The sequence below is a fragment of the Trichomonas vaginalis genome, chromosome VI (assembly GCF_026262505.1).
Source record: "Trichomonas vaginalis G3 chromosome VI, whole genome shotgun sequence".
NCBI lineage: Eukaryota > Parabasalia > Trichomonadida > Trichomonadidae > Trichomonas > Trichomonas vaginalis.
In genome coordinates this window covers 13165682-13189867 of record NC_067208.1, presented here as the reverse complement: position 1 = coordinate 13189867, position 24186 = coordinate 13165682, and the positions used below count along the sequence as shown (strand labels likewise).

At 34.3% G+C, this 24186-nt stretch overlaps 9 protein-coding genes and 3 pseudogenes across 12 annotated transcripts, besides 2 other annotated features; 10 read left to right on the top strand and 2 right to left on the bottom strand.

The window, feature by feature from the left end:
* Positions 1-250: 250 nt before the first annotated feature.
* Positions 251-799, bottom strand: TVAGG3_0857500 (uncharacterized protein; the record flags this gene model as incomplete). Its single annotated transcript, XM_001290657.1, has 1 exon — positions 251-799. One exon carries the CDS (start codon positions 797-799, stop codon positions 251-253), a length of 549 nt encoding a protein of 182 aa, XP_001290658.1.
* A 1045-nt stretch (positions 800-1844) lies between these two features.
* Positions 1845-2734, top strand: TVAGG3_0857490 (kinase-related family; the record flags this gene model as incomplete). The annotated part of the gene is made up of 1 exon (XM_051249586.1): positions 1845-2734. A coding segment is annotated over one exon (890 nt), but the record flags the coding sequence as incomplete, so codon positions are not given.
* A 37-nt stretch (positions 2735-2771) lies between these two features.
* TVAGG3_0857480 lies at positions 2772-3763 on the top strand (annotated as a pseudogene). Its single transcript has one exon. A coding segment is annotated over exon 1 (992 nt).
* Positions 3764-3798: 35 nt separating this feature from the next.
* Positions 3799-4517, top strand: TVAGG3_0857470 (annotated as a pseudogene). The gene has a single exon. A coding segment is annotated over exon 1 (719 nt).
* Positions 4518-4719: 202 nt separating this feature from the next.
* Positions 4720-24186: part of a mobile genetic element that runs on past the window's edge.
* Positions 8257-9045, top strand: TVAGG3_0857460 (uncharacterized protein; the record flags this gene model as incomplete). Its single annotated transcript, XM_051249585.1, has 1 exon — positions 8257-9045. A coding segment is annotated over one exon (789 nt), but the record flags the coding sequence as incomplete, so codon positions are not given.
* TVAGG3_0857450 lies at positions 9530-9950 on the top strand (annotated as a pseudogene). The gene has a single exon. A coding segment is annotated over exon 1 (421 nt).
* TVAGG3_0857440 (uncharacterized protein) lies at positions 9967-10308 on the bottom strand (the record flags this gene model as incomplete). The annotated part of the gene is made up of 1 exon (XM_051249584.1): positions 9967-10308. A coding segment is annotated over one exon (342 nt), but the record flags the coding sequence as incomplete, so codon positions are not given.
* Positions 10637-11332, top strand: TVAGG3_0857430 (protein of unknown function, DUF4106 family; the record flags this gene model as incomplete). Its single annotated transcript, XM_051249583.1, has 1 exon — positions 10637-11332. The coding sequence occupies one exon, from the start codon at positions 10637-10639 to the stop codon at positions 11330-11332; it is 696 nt and encodes a 231-aa protein (XP_051085058.1).
* Positions 11740-24186: part of a mobile genetic element that runs on past the window's edge.
* TVAGG3_0857420 (uncharacterized protein) lies at positions 15327-15941 on the top strand (the record flags this gene model as incomplete). Its single annotated transcript, XM_051249582.1, has 1 exon — positions 15327-15941. One exon carries the CDS (start codon positions 15327-15329, stop codon positions 15939-15941), a length of 615 nt encoding a protein of 204 aa, XP_051085057.1.
* TVAGG3_0857410 (integrase core domain containing protein family) lies at positions 20197-20819 on the top strand (the record flags this gene model as incomplete). Its single annotated transcript, XM_051249581.1, has 1 exon — positions 20197-20819. A coding segment is annotated over one exon (623 nt), but the record flags the coding sequence as incomplete, so codon positions are not given.
* Positions 21462-22127, top strand: TVAGG3_0857400 (uncharacterized protein; the record flags this gene model as incomplete). The annotated part of the gene is made up of 1 exon (XM_051249580.1): positions 21462-22127. One exon carries the CDS (start codon positions 21462-21464, stop codon positions 22125-22127), a length of 666 nt encoding a protein of 221 aa, XP_051085055.1.
* TVAGG3_0857390 (organellar and viral DNA polymerase type B) lies at positions 22475-23389 on the top strand (the record flags this gene model as incomplete). The annotated part of the gene is made up of 1 exon (XM_051249579.1): positions 22475-23389. One exon carries the CDS (start codon positions 22475-22477, stop codon positions 23387-23389), a length of 915 nt encoding a protein of 304 aa, XP_051085054.1.

Genomic DNA, 24186 nt, shown 5'->3' with positions numbered 1-24186 from the left:
TTTATGTACAAAAAGTCGGTATATATTCTATAATTATTTAAAATAATGAAAAAGTTGATTTGTGAATCATTGAAATATTAATGCTGTTATATATATATATCAGATGATATAAGATGATTTTTTTAAATAAAAAATAAAATTTAATTTTTTAATTGTTAAAATAAGAATAGTAAGCTTGACAAGTAATTTAAGTTTTTGCTTTGTAAAGTTATTTGGTTGGCAAATGCATTGTGTCACTTTTTGTTTGAGTTCACTTTCCGTAATTTGTCTTATGATAGTTTTCTAATGTTTCGACTGGTTTTATTATACTTTTGAAATATCTATCATAGTCATTGTTGTCTGTTAAGGACAAATTGTTTGGATAATCTGCAATGAGTCTTCTATATCTTGCTTCTGTTGTTGAGAATGAGAAGACACCTTCTGGTTCTGTAGGAGTGTAAGTTTTTAGTTGAACTTTGCGTATGTTTGGTGTCTGATTGGAGTCTGATTGGACTGAAACAACTTGAGCTTCTGTAGTTTGTTCGACTTCGGCAGTTTCTTTTGGTTGAATTTGAGCTTCAATTTGTGTCTGATTGGAGTCTGATTGGACTGAAACAACTTGAGCTTCTGTAGTTTGTTCGACTTCGGCAGTTTCTTTTGGTTGAATTTGAGCTTCAATTTGTGTCTGATTGGAGTCTGATTGGACTGAAACCTGTGTAACCTCTTTGGACATACTAGTAAAGTATGAGGATATAAGTGTTTGACCTTTAAAGAGCTTTTGTAAAGAATTGTCAGTCATGCTACTACTGTGGTCTTCCATTAGACAAAAATGAACTGACCAGAAGTTTGTGGAAAATGAATATTGAATAAAAACCGTTTTCGTCAACGCTAACCCCTTCTATAATTTTATTTTATTTAATAGTTACCGTTGGAAAACCGTTCCATCTCAAATATTGAATGAACTATAAACGTTTTTTGTTTTCTATATATACTTTTTTGTCCAACGGTAAAACTTTTTACACAACGGTTTTTGAGAGTCGTCGCTGTTGACTTTTTTGTAGAGCACTCAAAATAGTATAACTTTGTCCGGACAAGTAAGGGTCTATCGTCGCTACAGGAAAAGTTACGGGCGTTCCAAGGAAGTATAATTTGAGAAGCCTTTCCCCCTTATAGAATGAGATAGGACGGTTATTTTACAAAACTGACAACACTTTGACCGAGTAGTTTTTTGTGCTGAACAAAAAGTGTCATATAAACAACCGTCAAAAACCGCTTTTTAACTTCACTTAAAATGCCACGTAAGCTACGTAAGAATATACGTAAGAGGAAGAGAGCATTGAAACATCCAATAGTAAAACTGACACCACAACAACAGTTGCAACAACAAATGATGAATGACCCCACTATGTTGCAACAAATGTCAAGCAACCCTATGCTTTTAAACCGAGTTATTGGTGCACAAGTGGAGGTTTAAGAGCGGCACTTTTAGCGAAAATGGCAGGCTATGGTGGAGCTGCAGACGGAACAGCTTATAACCCTCAAAGTCAAATGAATTTGAGTTCACTCAAAAATCAAATAACAGATGTCAAAAAGTCAAACATAGACATACAGAAACAAATAAGTGAAAACGAAAAGAAACTAGAATATGACAGACACACAAAGAAACTCAATGAGTTAAACGTAGAGAAAAAGAAGAAAGAAGAACAACTGAAAGAACTAAGTACAGAGGAATATGCAAAAAAGTGTCAGAAAAAGCAGCAGAAGTAGCAAAAATGGAACAAGATGTTATAAATTTGAAAAACCATACTACTCAATATAAAGTACTGAAAGATGAAGAGATAAAACAAAAAGCCCTGAAGACATATATGGATAGCGATGAGTATAAAAAAGAAGTTGAAGCAAATGTAAAGGCAGAAAAACTTTTACAGTTGCAAAACCAAACCGTACAGTATGAAAACTTAGCACAAGAAAGTAAAAATAACGACGCAGCCATGCAAAAGGCAATGAAAAGCGCAGAATATATAAAAGCTAATAATGACTGGTTAGATGCCCAAGCCAACGCTAAAGCAGCCCAACTTATAGGGTCAATAAGGACAAAAATACAAGCGGATGAAGACAGTTCAAATGAAGCTTTAATGAATGCTGACTTTAAGAACGCCTTCGAAGCTCTTCATAGTAAGGTGAAACTAGTGAACGACTTCTCATCTGGAAAGAAACTGAAGTCTGAAGGTTTCGACAAAGAGTTAAGAGAAGTAGCACAAAATATGACGAAAATAACAGATGCAGCAACGAGACAGGCAGTTCAAAGTGCCTATGACGCCGTTAGAGCAACTGTTGTGGAAAGTCAAGAAAAAGAGTTACAACAGACCAAAACAGACCTAGTAAATGCTTTCTTAAGAACGAAAAGTCAGGTAGGACATTATGCTGCAGATGGAACATATGTGCCAGCTGGTGGAACTTATATACCAGCTGGTGGAACTTATATACTAGCTAGTGGAACTTATATACCACCAAACCCTCCAAGAGAAGCACCTGCACCAGGACTACCTAAAACATTTACATCGTCACATGGACACAGACACAGGCATGCACCAAAACCAACACAACAACCAGCACAACAACCAACAGTTCAAAACACTGCACCACAACCAACAGTTCAAAACACTGCACCACAACCAACAGTTCAAAACACTGCACCACAACCAACAGTTCAAAACACTGCACCACAACAACCACAAACAGAGCAAGGACATAAAAGAAGTAGAGAACAAGGAAACCAAGAATTCTTAAAAATGCTTAAGGAAAATTATGGTTACCCAGATACTCTTGACTTTAGTGACAGATATAAAGAAGCTATTAGAAAGTTCAAGGAAGGAAATACTGACCCGAACCTATTTAGCTTTATGGTTCAGCACCAAATGGGATATAATTTCAAACCTGGAAAATACAAGCTCGCTAAGGATATGATTTAATAGCATATCATCCAAATGACATGAATGAATTTACTCCGAGATATTTGGTGTCAGAGATAAATGATAATTCAACTATCTTCATGAAACGCGTAAAAAATAGAGACGGAACGAAAGAAGAAAGGGTTATGAATGCGGATGACTTAAATAGGGAACTTGTTAAAAACGGTCTCGGAATATATGAAATGCCAGCAGATGAGGTACAAGAAACTCCACAGGAAGAAGTTCAGATACAACCAGACATGGAAGAAATAGTTCAGCAACAACAGCTAGAAGAGCCAGAAGGAAACGAACAAGTCCCTCCTTTGGAAACTAACTTCACAGAACTAGATGAAGATTTGGAACAGCCGAAAAATCTTGACCCTCAACAAGAGTATGCGGGAATATGGAATCTTTCCAAGAGTCTAAGAAAAATTCAGCTGACATAGTAGAAGAATATCGAAAAATGTTCGCCGACATACAAAAGACTCCAACATCAGATGAAAATATTCAGCATAGAATGGAAGAACTGAAAGAAAGTGTACGCAAATACAACAATCCTTTTTACTTACGACCATATAACGTTCAATCTTTGGCTGAACTCGGTGAAAATAAAAGGTTAAATTTCACCAAAACATATAGAAATGAAACATTGTTTAAAGTTCATTCAGAACCTAACCAATATGGAAACAAACCTACTTTTGTTTCTGCAGACTATGGAACTACAATGAGATGGGGTCATAAAGCTAATCCGGATAGGTGGTTCATAAACTTACAACCACAATTCCAAGAAGTTGTAGACGCAATGGAAGTGAATGGTGAACCAGATATAGCTGGTATTTTCAGCGCGGCTTTAATGCCATTGAAAGATATGAAACATGCAGATATTTTGGACCAGTATGAAATGAACATGGCTGATGGAAATATAACACCTGACGTTCTAAACATTTATCTCAAAGAACTACACAGAACCATAGAGATGGTATATTTGGTGAAGAGTTTAGAAAGAAAGTTAGGGAGAGAGAAGGAAGAGAACCTATTGTACATGACCTTGCAAACGAAAGTTTACAAAATGTCATAAAAACTTACTTTGCAGACAATGAACCGAGAAGGGATGAATATTTAAGAAAACTCAAATGGACAGTACCAAATGAAATGTTAGTATTGAAAAACATGTTCCTTGACAAAATAAAACCAACTACAGAAATAAATGACGCAAGACTGAAACATTGGGTAAAAGCTTTCCCATTCACAAAAGATATTATTGGTAACATGGAAAGAAAACCAGAATGGCTACAAAAACATATATTTGGAAACGAGCATATTCCATATGGACAAGCTCTGTTTGAAGAGCTTGAACCGGAAACTCAGGAAAGAGTCGTGCAAACAATACGCGAAGACTCAAATACAAACTATGACAAAATCTTTCTAGGATATAGGTTACCTGAGATGGGCGACCAGAGCCCAAAGGCAAAAAGGACATGGGAAATTTACAACATACTAGGTGAACATGAGGCAAAGATGCAACGACTTGAAGCAGAGGGCAAGTTACCAAAAGCGACACCAAAGAAGAAGAGTAGAACAAAGTGAAAGTAGTGAAGAAGTAACTTCATCTAGTGAAAGTAGTGGCAATGAAGGAAAAAGAAGAGTTAAAAACTCAGTCAGGAAGAAAGTAAAGCTTGGTACGAAACAATTATGACAAATAAATCCAACTATTCTATATTTTTACCCATATGAAATGTACGCCGCTCAGAATATAACGCCAACAGTTTTGGATGCCATGAACGGAAATGTTTCCGAATGGTATAACGAATGCGACAATGCCATTAGAAGGTCAGAAATAGTTCCTGGAACTTACGAATATACAACTGCTGTTTCTTATGGAAACGTAGGTGAGTTTGGAGAAGGTTCTTCAACAACAGTAGATATTGCTTGCGACAGGTTTCATATTATTTCTATTGACAACTCATTCTTATACGTGGAACAAGACATTGAAATAAAACCTTCTGCCAAGTTGTCTGACAAGAAAGGTTGCAATGGAATTTTCTATGTCGGATACCAATATGCTCCAGAAGTTTTCATGGGATATAAGATATATTCTAACTCTGACTTAGTTCAAACAGTAACATGGGCAAACTATGAATGGTTCGCTTTGAGAAACTCAGTACAACCACAAGCTAGAGAACAAACAGACCAGTATGCAAATATTGAGAAAATAAGAAGACTTGACCCTAACGTTCCAGGAGTTTATGTTAACCTTTCTGGTTCAGATGGAAATGCTGCCACTAAAGTAAAACTGAAACTTAGAGTTCCTTTGTCATCTTTCCTCATCTTCAGGTTTTTAAGATACTTGCCAAACTGGGCAGGAAAAATTTCTATTGAACTTACTCCAAGCAAAAATAACTTAGTCATTGCACCAACACAAGACCCATTCACTCTTACAGACGTAAAGGGAACAAATCAAACGTCATTCGCCGAATTTTGCAAAGACAAAGTTGACTTAGACTTTGGTTTCTCAAACTTCAACAATGAAGTAAACTATTATTTCAATGCTGCTGGAACTGCTTGGGACCCAGTTAAGTTCACATGCGAAAAATTTGAATGCAAGAGAATAGAAAGCAGACTTGCAGTCTATATGTTGGACCCAGATATTTCAAATGCTTTAGCTGCCAAATATTTGCAGTTCCACTTATGTTCCCTATACACCAAATATCTGTCAAAGACTTTGCAGGTGAAGTTGGAAACCAAAGTGCTGACCCAGTGCAAGAACAGATATTGCTTTAACAACTGCAATGAAACATGCAGATACTATGTTTGTACTGTTCAGACGAACTATAAATGACTATTTCTTGTTTCTACAACCCCGGTATTAAATATCATATAAACATAGATGGCAAATATTATCAAGAGAAGAATATTCTACAGTTGAGGATATGAGGTCATACAACTTGACATTAGATGCTATGAACTTTAACAACAACTTCAAACAACCATAAACCCTGAAATGCAAAGTTCTATTATGCCATATGTGAAAGTATGGACTCATACAGGAGGTCAAAAAAACTCAATATACAAATGGAGACCGTTCAAACTTTTGGCTTGGCATTCCATTTGCTGACTCAGAAGACTTTATGGGTGGTATTTCAACTGTTGGTACTGTACAAATACAATATACTGGTGACAGAGACGGTCCAGATGAACTGAGAGCAAAGAAGTTTACAAAACCAATAGCACTTTTCACGGAAGATGCTCTTTTGAAGATTCGTTCGATGAAACCTGCTGGGGCTCCTCAGATTGCATAACGACAGCTTCCATCGAGCAGATTTTGGCAGCAGGTCAGTAAGTTGTTCTTGAACTGACTTCTTCTCCGTCAAATATTGACAGTACGCCAGTTTTGACATAATATTGTAAGATAAACTTTCCTTTAGAAATATCTGTAAGTTTTGTTGTTATATTTTTGTCAACGTCAAGAACTTTCCACCATTTCAGTTATACCAACTTTCTTTGCTTTATGAAAATATTTTGGTTCAGCAAATATTGCTATTCTATAACATTTACCATTGTTTGTATAAAGAACTATTCTGTCAATGTATTTGTATTGTTTGTGTGTGTAAACTTTGTTTTGCTTCAATTCGAAGAGATACTCGAATACGTCCATCTTTTTATTCTAAGTAAAATGTCATTTCCGAAAAAATAGAAGCGTGAGTGTTTCAAAAGGTTTAATGGCGGTGGCAGATGTGAAGTTAAATTCACCAACTCAAACAAACAGTCAAAGTGTTATTGTCAATGTCAAAGACAGAGATGTTGAAGTGGGAAACCATACGAGGACGAAGATGGTATAACAATTGTTCCTGTAAAAGAACAACCAACATATCCTGAAGTTAGCAGAGACTTAAGTTCTGTTGCAGATATTCGAAACGACTACCAACAACTGAAAGACAAACTTCAAACTCAGGAGAAGATTTGTCAAGCTTTAGGTATAATGTTAAACTTGGTCGAACACAACCCTGTAAAAGTGAACTCATATGTCATTGCACCTCATGAAGTTTTGAAAGAACTATTGAAACTTTTGACAGAGGCAGACGATATAAACATCAAAGAAATAGAACCCGACATTAGTTGCTGTGGTGTTTCATATAATGTCATTGACAAGATATACGTTATGAAAGGAGGTGAAACGTTGAACTTAAAGTATAGTTTCCCAGACGTTTATAAAAATATTTGACGACCACAACATTTCATTAAAATTTATTTGCTAAGTAAAATGTCAAAACTTCTTGAAAGATGTTTGAAGAAAAATAATATAGACTTATATTTCATGTAAAGGACTTTACACACTTTTGAACGATATGAAAGACCCTGTTTTGTTTGTTCGTGTAGACAAAGGAAAGTTCTATGTCTTTACAAAATATTTGAACTTCTTAGACAGAGAACTTCAAGAAACGTCATGTGAAAGTTTAGATGAAGTTCTTCTCCACTTTCAGAAAAACTTTTAAATATATATAAATGCAGAAGACATAATGGTTTATACTATTACGACTAAAAACCCTGAGTCATATAATTCTATAACAACAAACTTACAAAGTCCTCAAGGACGATATTGTAAACTAACTTTAAACACAATGACGACTAAAGCCTGTTTTGCTCTTTGACACCAGAAGACTTTATTGTTGTGAATGGTAAAAAATACTCCTTTGAAGATACTTACTCAGATATACCACCAACAGGTTTTGTTGACTTATTTAATACTTTAAGTACGGGTGTAACATGTGCTGCAACTAGAGCAGGTTTCATTATGTTTGGATGTCCGACTGAGTTTACTATAAACGATATGAGCTATAATACAAACTTATTTCTGGTTTTTACTACCAACAGTTTCCTATAACAGGAAAAGGTGTCATACAAGGAATGTCTGTTCCGTTGACTTTAAGCACACCTATTTTATATATTGTTTCAAACTTAGGTTCAAAGTGTTATTCGAATGTCGACAGAAACTATTATGACCAAAAGATACTTATGCGTATAAACAATACTTTCTCTGCTGGTTTGCCTATTGTTCATTCGAATGCAGAATTTTCAACCTTAGTGAACTCAAACACTTTGGCAAGTATAACGTTGACATTAGTTGACGCAAACTTTGTTCCTGTAAAACTTTTATGTCCTATGTATTTGTCAATGACGGCAGAAAGTTTCGAATTGGAAGATGCAACTGGTGAAAGTATTGTATTACAAGAACAACTTCAACAACAAATAGCTCAAGAACAACAAATGCAACAAATGCAACAACAAAGTCAAGAATAAAAAAAATATTTTTTTTATTTTTATAAAAATGTACAGAATAGATGTTTCAGATTTTTATGACTTCCAAGCATTCAGAAATATGTGTCCATTTCGAGACTATAACAAAGCAGTCGAGAATTTGAAACGTTTAGTCATTTATGTTGACTCTGCCCCAGAATGTTATGTTATGAAAGAATGGGATGTAGTCTTTAACAAACCTAAAGCGACAATAGTTTCAGAACAAGAATGTAAACAGAAACTTAAGAAAATAAAAGTCGTACAAGTTGGCATGAAGATGTTAGATGCTTGGGATATCTTATTGTCAAAGTTAGAAGATTTTTCAGTTCGAGGTATAAAGTTCTATACACCTTCTCCAAACTTCTATTCTATCTTCACTGGATATAAATATGAACAAGTAGAATGGAAAGAAAATATTATAGAAGCTTGGTTAGACCATGTCAAAGAAATTATATGCAATGGAAACGAAAAGGTTTATGAGTATATCTTATGTTGGTTTGCAAACATCTTACAACATCCAAGTGCTAAAAATGAAACTGCTCTCATTATAATTGGAAAACAAGGAACAGGTAAGAACACATTCTTTACAGATATTTTGTGCAAACTATTAGAGGGCTATTCGAACCCGAATATGACAAACTTAGAAAACATCTGTGGCAAGTTTAACTCCTCAATAGAGAATATGAAACTTATAGTTTGCAATGAACTTCAAAGTATAGATACAACAAAAGTTTTGAACTCAGATGCTTTGAAGAGTCTTATAACAGACAAAGTTGGAGTTGTTGAAAGAAAATATAAAGACCAAAGAGTTTGTGAAAATGTTGCAAACTTCATTATGGTTTCAAACAATGCTGTTCCGATGAAGTTAGAAAGTTCTGACAGAAGATATGTAGTTGTCAGAACGTCAGATTCTCATATGCAAGATACAGAATATTTTGACGACTTAGCAGAAACTTTGACATCTGACATTTACAACCACTTGTTCTCATATTTTATGACATTAGATATTTCAAAGTTCAATCCAAGACAAATTCCACATACCGAAGAGAGACAAACATTGTTAGAAGCAAACAAGAGTGTATATGAACTGTTCATAGATGAAACTGACTTTGAGTGTTTAGATGAAAGGTCATTGTACGATTCGTATAAACAATATTGTCAAGAATATGGTTATATGACAGCGTCTAAACGAACATTCTTGGCAAATGTCAAAAGTCTTTTAGACGTACAGAATGGTGTATATACAAAGAAAATTTTTTCTGAGTAAATTTAAAACAAAAATATTTTTTTATCCGATAGAAAAGATGACGAAATATATTTCAGTAAACAAGTACATGTCAGGACTTAAAGAAGAACTAGACCCATTCACATATTTGAATGTTTACTTCTACCATTTTGAAAAGTCTTCATTCAGCAAAGTTTGGAACATCGAACCAGTTAAGTTTGCTATTGTGACTAAAAATGGTGCGAAATTTGAAGACTTAGACATAGAAGGTTCGTTAGCAGTCAAAGAAAGTTTTGACAGAAGGTTCTCAAACCTTAAAGAAGGCAAAGCATACAAACTTGTTATACCTTATGAACCAAAAGAAAGCAGACGACTATGAATATTATGAGTCTAAGATAGTTGAAGTTCAAGGTAAATTGGGTAAAAAGATTTTAGAGTCTAAGCCAGTGTTTGCTCCTAAAGAGGAAGAGAACATTGACATTGACCCAGAAATGTTCTAAAAATAAAAGTTTATTTTTACATGTCAAATTTCTTTTTCTCTGGAACTGGTTCAGGTTCTTTCTTCTCTTCTTCTACTTTCTTTTCTTTCTTTTCTTTCTTCTTCTTTTCTGGTGGAGTTATGTCAAATTTCTCCGAACCATATTTATGTAAAAGTTCTTTGTCCTTTAATAGCTCATCTATTCTGTTTTCTATTTCATCTTCAAGAACAGCGCATGTGTCTTCTTTGCATTCTAAGAACTTTTGTTGGACTTCATCTTTCCAATCGGTGTCATCTCTGTCAACAAGTCTGTCATTGACAAATTTTAAGACTGCTCTGCTTAATGTTTTATGGTTCTTGTCATATTCCCAGAAACAGAACTTTAGAACAAATTCCCCTTTCTTGTTTACACTATGTAAGATTTTATGGTCGACAGATGTTTTTGCTGTCGAAAAGCTTGTCTCGAATATAGATAGCGAAATCGCTAGACATTTTCTAAAAGATAAAAATTTTAATTTTTCTAAAAATATGTTAGAAAAAAAGTTTGCTGACATTGACAAGAAATTTGAGAATGTTTTAAACAAGAACAAGAGGAAGTTAGAAAATGCTCAGATAAAGCCTATACATGACAAGTTCTTATTTGCTCAGAATGGTATAACAGGTCTAATTGCACCACCTGGGTCTGGTAAGACTTTCACTTATCTTAAAATGGCTGCACAACAACAAGAACTAGATGAGAAGAACCCATTCTATGAGTTAGTTGTTATTTGTAGTACTTCTGGTCAATTTGACCAAACCGTCAATTCGTTCAAAGATATTATAAAGAAGTCTAAGTTAGTATGTATAAAGGATACTGAGTTGTTAGATTGGATAAAGAAGTACCAAAGAAGAGTTTTGAAGTACAATGCTATAAATGAGTATATAAATTCTAAGTTTAAAGACCCAAATGAGGAAATGCAGAGAATATTAGAGAAGAAACACTTCAGAAACAAACAGAAAGAGATAGAATACATTTCGAAGAAATTGCAATCTTACGATTGGAAGACATACCCTCATAGATGTCTTCTTATCTTAGATGATTTCGCCTCTCATCCTTTGTTAAAGAATAGAGAACAAGATATGTGTCGAATTCTTAAGAAGCTCAGACACTTTAACATCTCAGTTGTCATTTGTGTACAGACAGCAAAGAGTTTAAGTAAGGATGTAAAGAGAATACTGACTGACATTGTACTTTTCCCCGGATTGTCCGAAGACGATTTCATGGAACTTATGAAAGAGTCCATGGCAGGTAAGTTTGACAGATATGAACTATGGGAGAAGTATAAAGTCATACAAGACCCTCATACTTCTTTCAGAATTCATATCTACGCAAACAAAGTTCAAATTGTAAAAAGTCAAGCGTAAAAAATAAATGGTTCATTTACTCTACTTGTTTGAAGTTGTCAAAATACTCTGTTATTTTTCACTGTTTTCATAGAGTTTTGGCGACTACGTTTTTTTACCTACTCGCTTTTCTTCACTGTTTTCATACGGAATCTCTTCTCTCGGTTTTCCGAGGGAAGCAATCTTATGCCATTTTACTCAGATTTTTGTGCTGAATTCAGCAAAAATAATGTTTAGGTGAAGAGGTGAGATCTCACCTGTTTTTTCACCTAATTTTTCACCTCTTTTTTTCACAACCGTTTTACAAGGTAAACGTTATTTTTACATTATGACACGAAGTGAAGATTTGCACTTCGTCAAATTTTATAAAAAAATAGCGTTATTTTTACATTATGACACGAAGTGAAGATTTGCACTTCGTCAAATTTAGTTAGTATACATATCTCGTGTACTGAGGCACTGCGTTCCTCCGTACACAATACTTGTGAATTTGACACTTTACAAAACCGTTAACGTATATTTTACAACACAAACGACAACACTAACTTAACCTTAAATATTTATAAAGCCGCCAACCACTTCACCTTACTACTGTAAAAATAAACGTTCTCACTTACAAAAGTATTGCAACTCTTCCCATTGCTGTGCTTCACACAATAGTTCATATTCTTCAGTATCGCTGCTGTCGCTCCAATCGTCAGAGTCAAAATCACTGTCAAAATAAATGTTAGTAAGTTTTGACAAAGCTAATGAAACACGTTTACCGTTTGTATCGTATGCTTGTATAAACTTTCCATTCTTCATTCCTTCATAAACGCTCAAACTAACTTTACCCTTTCTCCCTCGTATCTGATAGAATGTATTTTCACGAGGAACGAAGAACAAATTCTTGAACTCATGACCGTTGTAGTTTGTTATCTCAATAGTTTTCGTCATTTACATCCAAATAAAAATTTTCAGTAAACTTAAAAATAAACTTAAAATTAATGATATCACCACCCTCACACGTATGAAAACATAGCACAAAAATAAATTTATGTTAGAATGTTAGATCTAACACGTTTTCTAACCTCTTTTCTAACCTGTTGAATTCATTACTTATAACTCTCTTCCTTGGTTCTTTTTAGTTGCTTTCTTCACGTCTGTCTCCAACTTGACTGTCTTCTTCTTCGTCCGTAATGATACCAGTTACTTCCACCAGTCAATGGTCAAATGGTCTTTCGTAAGGATTTCCATACATTCCATAGGGACATACGGAAGAACTACTGGTGGAGGAAGAGTTCCATCGACTCTATTTAAATGCATTGTTTCACCTTTCATCTGGTCATTAAAGTCTTTTGCGTGTTTGAAAACTCATCGTCCTTTCCTAAAGCATTTTCCGACTCAGTCGCAACCAAATTGGATGCTTTATTTATGAGCCCTATTTTATTTAATCTTAACTTCTTTGCAACCCAGCCTCCAATCTTCCCTTTATTTGCATCTAATGTCTTCGAAACTCTCCTCCACTCATTTTATTACTGCGTCATAAGCCAAGTGCTTTTGCTCCAAATGCTAATGCTTTTGTTCCCATTGCGCCTAAAGCTGTCCAAGCTACCATTTACACCATATTAAAATCATCTCTCTTCAATATTATCTCATAAAAGTTCTCTTTACTGGAGAAAGTCAATGAAACATAAACATTCTCATGGACTTCGTCCTCGCCGCGTTCGCTTCATAAACTTCTTTTCTTATCTCATCTATACGCTTCAAAATGTCTGAACAATTGCTAACATCTTCTACAACAGTTATTTCATCATGAATGACCTTTAAAAACAAGCTCATTTAATATGCTATTAAAATCATTCAATAATGAGTCCATCCTTTCCATCTTTAGGTAGCACAACATCTTTCATTGAAGAAGGTTCGACAAGTCTTATGTTAAACTTACTGACAAAGTTTGTTATACTATAATGCTTCGGTGGCGAATACATGTAGTTTGAAAGACATAATATAGATTCTTCAGCAAATTCACTTATACTGGATTTTATAACAATGTTCTCACGAGACCAAATACCACCAATTGACAATCTTGTAAGCAATCCTGCTGAACCTTCAACTGTAAACGTCGATGGTAACATTCCACGAAGGTCATCTATTGACATCGTTGAGTCACTGAATTTAAATATTTTCTTAAAGCAATCTTCATTATCTAACCATGCAATAGCTTTGAAGTTTTCATTCGAATATACATCTGCTTCATTAAATGTAAAACCTGACTTCTTTGCAGAGACGACTTTAAAATCTATTGCATTTGTTTCAAAAATTATACTATGGTAACTTCTGAAGGTAATGGATGCCCTTCCGCAGTAAGTTGTTCTCTCACTACCGTTTGAAGCTTTGTGTTAAAAACTTTCATGTCATCTCCTGTGTCTAGGTTCACATACACAGCAATGGGAAAACTATCTTGCTTCTTTGTTCATCATTATACCTCAAAACATTAAAGTTCTTCAATAATATTGTTCTTCCTGCGGAATACTTCTAACTTGTCTTATTTCAATAGCTTTCTCACCTCCTACATACTCTACCCAGTGTCTTGGATATTCATAAGTATACTGACTTTCTTGAATTTTTTGGTTTCATCATAACGTGTTCATAGTATCTTTATACTCTTGTCAGTTAGACTGGTGCTATTTCTGAATATTTCTGACTTGCATTTTTAATGAGATAAAATGAAGCATTTAATACATGACGTAGATGAAGACATGAATGAAACTACAGACAAACTTAACTCTTCTCTCATTCTTCCTTTCAGTAAGACTATGAGTTCTGTTCAAATGGGTTTATTTCTATTGTGGAAAGATGGGTTCAGGTAAGACATTTAACCTCATTCGTCATATACTCATAACAGACGTTTAGGAAATGACTCATATTATGACCAAATCATTATATCAGCAACTTCAGACTCTATGGACTCAACAGCGAAAACATTTATGTCAAAAGTTCAAGCCTCTGTCGTTAAAGTTCCAGACAGTGAACTCATTGAATTTCTTCAACGTTACGTTCGACGTAAGAGGAAATATTATGCCATCGTTGAATTTATACAGTCAGGAATGCAAAAGACTTCAGAAGAGATGGAAAGAATTATTGACAAACACCACTTACGTCAATACTCAGGAGTTTACGATATGAAACGACTGACAAACTACATTCTATCAAAACTTTCAAAATACCCCTTCAAAAAGTATCCTTCAAATACTCTGCTCGTTTGCGACGACTTCGCCGGAAAAGGTTTAGTGTCAAAGCCTGACTCACCATTAGCTAACATCATTACTAAAGTCAGACATTACCACTTAACTGTAGCAATACTTATGCAAACATGGCGTTTTCTTGCTTTAAACATAAAACGTCTCATAACTGACTTCGTTATCTTTCAAGGTTTCTCACGTTATGATATTGAACTCATTTGGAAACAGTCAGGTATAACATTACCTTTTGAAGAAATTTGGGAAGCATATAAGTCTCTCATCTCTCCTCGTTCATACCTTGAGATTCATATCATGACTAATACCATTAAAGTCAAAAATATTCCATGGGAACGACCAACATTGTTTTAAAGTTTAACCTTCAATTGACTGATGGTAAACAAATTCCATGCATCTCTGTCGCCATTTCTGTTAATATTTTTGCTGTCATTCATATCATCCACTTCCCATCCGTTAGCTTTTGAGGATATGCGTTAGAATAGCTGTTCTTAAATGAAGGCTTTTCACCTTTGAGAGCATAAACTCTATAACTTTCTGCATACTTTATGTTTGAACCTCCTGAGCCATCATTGACATAAATTTTTATAGGCTTCCACCCTTTGTTCATGTTCCTGCTTCTTCCCTTAGCTCTTTTGTTCAGTAGTTCTACATCTTTATACACAGCACCTGTCTCAGTGAATTCAACAATATTTTCATTCGTTAGCTTTACATTCAAACCCTTGTCGAGTATATTGTTCATTTCATACATATAAAAGGTTTTTATTCTATATGAAATGAGAAGCAAATCCATCTTAGCTGGTGCCGTTAATGTTCCAATTGAACCAACATCAAATGTTGACTCACGAACGACAAACAATATTGTCATAAAGAACTATAGTTCAGAGTGTTTGAAAGAAAAAGAACCAGAACTGAAATCCGTGAATTTAAACTCAGCTTCAAACGCTAACGCTACATCAGATGTTAAGTTAGAGTATCCACCACTGGACCAAATTCTTTCAAGAGAAGCCAACGACAACCCTTACACAAATGTTCAAACAAATCCTTCAGATAACGTAGACCATTACCTTCTTCAGTTATACCAAACAATTTTACTCAAAGACGATAAGAAGCTTTTGACAAATCTTATAAGCAAGAACCAAATAATTCTAACAAAGGAGGACCTTGAAAATGTTATATCACGAATAACAGGGAAACAATGTGTCATTGACTATCTCGACCCTGAAATCGAATGCTGTGGTCAAACGCCACCATTCATGAAAATAGGTAACATCCGCATCATTGAAACACCAGGAACTACAGGAGTTGAGTTTAAGTATAAATATTCGAATGAATATACAAAACTTTCAACAGAATATAAGCTTTGTTTGAAATATGTTTTAGTAAATTAAAGCAATTTGTAATATCTATCCAAAACTTCTTCAACAGTATCGAACTCATCTTCATAATGCAAACCTAATCTTATTGACTTGGTGCAGTTTTCACTAACACAATATAGCGCTTTGCGCTCGGCGCCTTTGACGCCTTTTTCTGTTCTCTTGACTGACATAACTAACTCATTTGTTTCATCAAACAGCAACAACCAAAGTTCATGACCTAATACATAACATTCATACTTTATATTTTTAGCTCTGAGTTCTCTTGTAAGCTGTTGCATTTAATATTTTCTAAAAAGTCAACTTCAACAGTCATTCGCACTGGTGCCTTCAGTTCTACAGGCTCTCCTTGAAAGTCAACAAGTCTGAATTGCATGTCTTTCAAATTATGAGGACTAATGCGAACCCATTTACCTAAATGAGTTACTATGACAGGAACGTTTGGAATGAACATTGAATTGACTGCATAACAGAAGGATTTATATTCTACTGAACCTTTACTATTAACTCCTGAAATACCTGTGACATTAGCTATTTTTGACTCAATGTATAAACAATTACCATAACATACGTATGGAACAGATTTCATCTCAATCGTTTTGTCAACACTTTTCAAAGGACATGTCATATGGTATGCTCCCAGAAGCAATTGAACTCTATGACTCATTCGTGTTATCTTAAACTCCTTCGCATAACTGAACTTCAAAACTCCTGCAATAAGTTTAACATTCATTAAGTTTTCTTCGTTCTCCTTGTTTATTGTAGTATTTATGAGAGCATTTAACACTCCGGCTAATGTTTCCATCTTATATTCTACATTATTGTGAAATCTTATTTCGTGCTTCTTTCCATCTATTTCAAGCTCCATGAAATCTGTTTCATCTGTTATAACGAATGAAGCGATAGTATTGAAGTCAACCATTCTGAATGCAAGTGGCTCATTCTGTAGACCTAAGTTTGTTTGTAGCTTTACTGTCCCGTATTCGTTTGGGTCTGTACTTTGCAAATAGAACAACATTTTATTCTCATTAAAATATGAGTATTGCTGCATATGCGTATGAAGCTGACAGAGCTAAACGTTTATATTTTGGTCAATACTCTCTCACACTTACTGACAAATATATTGTTATCAGTGATGGAAATACCGAGAAATACATAACATGGAAGGACTATGAAAAGTTTGACCCTATTTTAACTCCATGCACTATGCCATTCATTGTAAATGGTGAAGTTGTCATGAAGAACGACACAACAGTATATAAGTCTGTTCATGAAGCATTAGAATATATGTTGAATCATAACCCAAAAAGATTCGATCCAAGCACTACACCATGTGCAATGCCTTTTATTAAGGACGGTGAAATCGTAAGAGTTCCGGATTCAACGGTTTACACAGCTGTTCAAAACAGTTTACAAAACATTTTAGCGAATATCTTTAATTCAGAAACTACAGAAATAAAATTACCGTATATAACAGATGCTAAAGAAATTAAATCAAAAACGACAACATTATTTACGTCACTTAATGATTTAATGACTTATATCATTAATATTCCTGCACCAACTACAGCATTTGATCCAAACTCGACGGTTTGCAGGGTACCTTTCATAAAGGACAGTTCATTAATTGTTTTAAGGGATTCAACAGTTAATGAATCATTAAAGGCGTCATTAATGAAAATCATTGATTTTAATTCATTCACGAATACATATAATTCATTCATTAATGTTTCATATGCTTCTAAAGAAGGTGAGCCAAAAACTATCGATAAAGCGGTGTATGAAATAAAAGCATCAACGACGAAATTGAATTCGTTAACTTTTGACGGTGATAGTTTCGTTAATGACATAACATCGGGGAAAACAATTTTAACGAAAGAATATTTAAAATCTCATGTTAGTGAGTTCGTTGAAATTGAAAAAGAAGGTGGAATTAAGTTCGATCCACTGAATTTCATTTTCAGCTTAGCGAATGCAGGAATTAGTTTCGCTGAATGGACAACTATACAGAGTGAAATAAATGCAATATGGACGTTTTTGGGGTCAAAAGCGGGAATGGGTGAGCTTGTAAATGCTGCAAGAACATTAGGTGAAACAGGAAATTTTGTAGATGGTTTTAAAAGACTTGTTTCAAATGTTTTAACAAACACAAAGAAATTATTTAGATATACCATACATAACGGACGGATTTTCGAACAGGTAGCAACAAACCCTCCGGTTATGGCTGCGTTGATGATGGTTAGAGATATAAAACCACGTAACGACGGGAACGAAGAACATGAACAACAGAGCCCAACGGGCTCAGAGCCACATAGTGGCGAGGATACTGGTCGGGTTATTCAAGACATTAAAAACGTGTATCCTGAAGTTATTGATTTATTTAGAGGAGTTAATGATTCAATTTCAAAACATTCTATAACCCTCGATGAAGAGAATAAATTAACAGATTATATATTCGTCATTATTGCAGAATTAATGAAGAGAATAAATGAAAAAGGAATTGGTGATATCATTAATGTCAGCGATGTAATGATGAAAAGAAATTTTGACTCATTATTTACAAAACCGAAAACAGAATATAGTCTTTATGACGTAATTACCGAATTAATGAAAAAGATTAATGATAATAAGAGTTCTGGCGGAAGAGTTGAATTAGAAGTGAATGATGTTAATGAGAAATTAGCCGAAAAAGCGGACAAGAACCATGTTCATTATATAACTTCAGACGAACAGATTATAACGGACTACCATGGATATTTAACACGAAGTGATGAAGCGAAGACAAAAAATGTTAATGAAAGAAGATATAAATACATTCGTGCTAAAGGTTATGACATAAGCTGTACTGTACAGTATGATGTAGCTAAAGCACCAGAAGCATTTGGTTATAACGCTGAAATTTATGCCTCTACTTTCTCTGTTAACGGTGTACTAGTTGAACCAAGATTTACTTTGAGAGTTAAGTCAAAAATAACGTTTGAAGATGCTATTAAAAGTAAAGCTGACAAAGATGAACTCGAAGCAACGAACAAAGTTTTGAAATCTCATAAACACAACATCTCCGATATAAATGAACTTCAAACTTCTTTAGACAGTAAAGCCGACAAGAACCATACACATAAATCCTTCACTACTGTTAGAGCAGACGACATAATATTGAACTATACCCTTGGTTCAAGTGCACCTTTAGAGAATCCAAGTACAAGCGTAAAAGATACTCTTAACAGTTTAGATAACAGTTGCAGGAACATTGAAAGTCATGCCAGAAACTTTGAAGCATATGAACTACCAGCAATGTTAGATAAGAAAGCAGACAAGAACCATACACATAAATCCTTCACAACTGTTGCTATAGAAAGTATTGAAGGAACGGTTGAAGAAACTGGTGGGGATGCATTATATTGTAAACCTCCTAACTTTCCACAAGGTTTAACATCGGATGACGACATAACGACGATGAGAAACATTAGATGTAAAGATGTTTATGTCATGGAGGATGAAAATAATGTTAAATTCACTGCTCAAGATTTATATGACAAGAAAGCAGACAAGAACCATACACATAAATCCTTCACTACTGTTAGAGCAGACGACATAATATTGAACTATGATTTGGGTTCAAGTGCACCATTAGAAAATCCAAGTACAAGCGTAAAAGATACACTAAACTCCTTAAATAACAAATGTATGAACATTGAAGGTCATGTCAGAAACTTTGAAACACATGAGCTACCAACAATGTTAGACAGTAAAGCTGACAAAACAGAGCTTCAAACATTAAAGACAGAAATACTTCAAACATTATATCCTATAGGTTCTATTTATACGTCAATGAACTCAACAAATCCAGCAACAGTTCTGGGTTTCGGTACGTGGGAACAGATTGTAGATAAATTCTTATACTGTGCTAGATATTCAAAGCAAACAGGCGGTTCGAAGAAAATTAAAGAAGCAAACCTTCCACCGCACACTCATGCAGGAACTACAAACACAACAGGTAATCATTCACATTCAATAACAAAAAGAGGTTATACAAATCTTGCAGCAGGTTCGGATAGACAGGGAATGCATAGATATGATATTTCAAGTGACCCAGTAGATTCAAGCGCAGGTATTTTCTGTGGAACCGCAGGAAATCATTCACACACTTTCACAACAAATCCAACAGGCTCAGGTGAAGATTATATGCCACCATTTGTGACTGTATTCGCATGGTACCGCGTTCAATGAACGCGCTTGAGCCTAGAATAAAATCTTTATTTTTACATAAATGAGCTTGAAAGAAGTATTCGAACAACATCCATGGAGGTCATTTAAGAAGTTCAATGAAGCTGCAAAGAGTTGGGGATTTACTAACAGAGCTGAAGTGAAAAGGTTCTTTGACAAAAATGTTGTACATCAAACAAAAATAAACCCTTACGACTACTTTTTACCAATTTACTCCAACACTCCTGACGCATACCAATTTGACACTCTCATTCAAAGCAGAAAAGGAGGACATAAACCATTCCTCATCTTCATAAATGTTAACACTCGTAAAGCATATGCGTATATAATGAGAAATAAAGGAACTCATGAAGTGTTAAGAGTTTTACAAAAGTTTGTAGCAGAACATAGCCCAAGTATTTTAACATCAGACCAAGACGGTGCATACCTCAGCAACGAAATCACAGAATTTCTCATTAAGCATAACATAACTCACTACACTACTGAAGACCATAACCATAACATACTCGGTATCATTAACCGCTTCATAAGGACTCTCAGAGATTTAAATCAAGAGCGAGACTTTACCGAAGAAACAATGAAACATTTCATCGAAGTTTACAATTCCTCAACACATTCTACAACAGGACATACACCAAATTCAATGACACAACAACAAGAAGAAAAGTATATACAAAAGAAACGAAGCCAAACACAAAATATCAGAAATTCAACACAATTTACCCTCATTCCTGGTACAAAAGTTCGTGTAGTTCTTGACGACAAACCATTGACAAAGAAACGTTTAAGGTTAAGTCGAAATTATTATATCGTAGACTCTACGCAAGGTAATGGATATCTTATAAAAGCTGCTGACGACTCCATAGCATTTTACCCTCGACATAAATTAGTCGAAAGTAGTAATGGCAAACTTGCTGAAACCATTGACGAAGCAAAGCGAGGAGTGGTTATTGAAATACTTGACTACAACATAAACGATGACACTTATAAAGTAAGATATGAAGGAGGCGTTGAAGATGTTATACCATCTAAGAACTTGAGAGAGTCAAAGCCAACACATCTGGGACCATTAGAGCGGGAGTACTGGAAAGACAAAAATATGCCAGAAAGAATAAGAAAATTCTTCTAAACTTTTTCATTAGATGTAAATCAGACATGAATGAGAACAGTCATGGAATTATTAATGGTACCATTTATTTTAACATACATGACCTAAATTTATGAATTTTCGTGGATTTTCTCAAGATAGAAAAAATAACGCTAGTTTTATTTTTTTTCTAACTTTTTATTTTGTATGTAAGAACAGATATGTCAGTCGAAGCAAAAACGTTCACGAACAAATCTAATGGCGAAACATTCACAAAAGGCACTTACAACGGTATTGAAGTCTTACGTAGAGACAGGGATGGTTATGTAAATGCGACAAAGATGGCAAGAGAAGCAGGAAAGTTAAACCATTTAAACAGATTTCTCAATAGTGCTAAAATGCAGGAAATTCTTGAGTTTTGGTTGAAAGAATATGGTCGAGCCAAAAGTGGCTCAACCTCAAAACAAGCATTTTATGAGCTTACTAAGGGTGTTATGAATGAATTCAAAGGTATTTACATACATCCTGACCTCGTTCATTTTGTTGCTGAATGGTGCTCTGTAAAGTATGCATTTTATGTCAAAGATATTATGGACTCCATAGACAAGAAAGTTCATGAGAAGTTAGATGAAGAAGAACTTGAAGATACAGTAGAGAATGCAAAACCTTTGTTTGAAGAAGAAGTTAGAAAAATGCATGAAAAACAAATAGAACATGAACGTGAGATATGTTCTGGTTATAGAGATTCTCCATACGAACTAGACCAATGGGAACAAGAAGATTTAAAGAGAGAATTTAGAGAATATGAACTCGCTAAGATAACATTAGAAGCTGCAGAAAAGAAGTTAAAAGTTTGGGGTCGTTTTGTACAAAAATATTGTGAGTAAATGAACCATTTTTTTTCGACAAAAATATATTTTATGTTAGAATGTTAGATCTAACATGTTTTCTAACACGTTTTCTAACATCGTAGAAAACTCATGAAATTTACACCAAAAATATATTTTATGTTAGAATGTTAGATCTAACATGTTTTCTAACCTGTTTTCTAACATCGTAGAAAACTCATGAAATTTACACCAAAAATATATTTTATGTTAGAATGTTAGATCTAACATGTTTTCTAACACGTTTTCTAACATGGTCTAAAACTCTCGAAAATCATGAATTTTCCCGAAATAAAAAATAAAGTTGGTTTTTTTAAAAAAATATTTTTTATTTTTATTGTAAGAACATGTTAGCAACAACAGCACCAAACTCGTTAGTCATGAATCCAACTTCAATGTTAGTAGAGATGAAAAGCTTCATTCCTTCTTCATATACTTTCGAAACAGAAATCCAGAAGATAAAGCAAGAACTTTTAACAAGTAATTTAGACTGTAGTGCGAAAGATGAAACAAATGAACAGTATCTTTATGAAATGCAGGATATTATTGACCATCTACCTAAACTTCCTGAAATCCAACAACAAAAACTCACTATTCCAGAATTCGATGAAATAGAAGTCGGACTGACTGACTCAGTAGAAATAAAGAAGTTCATACGAAAGGTAAATTATGAGTTTCTTGGATTTCATTGCAACCATAAGGTTATGGACAAAGATTGCGACATGGTATATAAGAACATCTCTGACATATATAAATCTGAAGAATTTAAGACCTACGATAACTTTGTTTCATTAGTTGCAAAATGTGTTTGGGAAATAAGAGATAAAGATAGTAGGGGTAAGGTATGGAACGAACAAATAAAACCCGCTATGTTCGAGATGAAGAAAACCATTGACGCCTTGGTCATACTTGCAGGTAAGGTTTCAGAATATAACGCAAAAATGAATCCGCAATGTTCAAAATGTAAAGCAGCAATGAGGAAATATAACTACTCCGTCAAAGAGATAGAACGTATGCGAAACGACTATGCAGATTTAAAGAAAGAAGCAGAGAAACCAGCAGAAGATAAAATGGACATGTTGACATTTCTAAACAAAAACTATCCAACAGCTGACGATTTCCTTCTATCTGACGTCAAGAAGAAGTATAAAGAAACCTTCGGTATCGTTAAAACTTTTGACATACTAAAAGAAGAAATTGAAGCCACGAAATTGTTTAGAGTCATGAACCATCGCAACATATACCATGTAAAACGCTTGTAAATAGTTATGTTAGAAAACATGTTAGAAAACATGTTAGATCTAACATTCTAACATAAACATTATTTTTATTGAATTCCGTATGAAATTTCATGAGTTTTGTATGTTTTAGACCATGTTAGAAAACATGTTAGAAAACATGTTAGATCTAACATTCTAACATAAACATTATTTTTGCTGAATTCCGTATGAAATTTCATGAGTTTCCTCATATGTTTGCTACCCTCGAAAAACCGAGGATAGAGATTCCGTACGAAAATCGTGAAAAAATGACCAAATTTCATTATATAACTGTTATATTTTTACGAAGAGAACTTTGACACTTCGTAAAAAAACTCTATGAAATCATATCTTTTATACAAGATAGAAAAAATAAAATTAACGCTAGTTTTTTTAAAATATTTTTTTTTATTTTGTATGTAAGAACAGGAAATGACAAACACAGAGTTTGAAACAGTTAAAAAGATAAACAATGAGACCAAAGTGGTTAGAATTGGTGATTTAAACGTAAGATACTCAAAGAAATACAAAAATAATTTCTTTGTCAGACATTTTATCTCCATCTGGAAAGAGAGCAAAGGACTGGGTTAGAAATGCTTCTAGTCAGAAAATTTTGACAAGAAATCCTGAGCTTTTGATATCGGTAAGATTCTATGGAACTACAGCATATCTCATAGACAAAAGTCTTATACCAATAGTTTTGTTCTGGATTGACCCAGTTGTTGGATATAATTTCATAACATATGGTTCATTCGATACTGAACGTTGCAGTGAAGGCTTACTTTATATCGTTCAGAAAC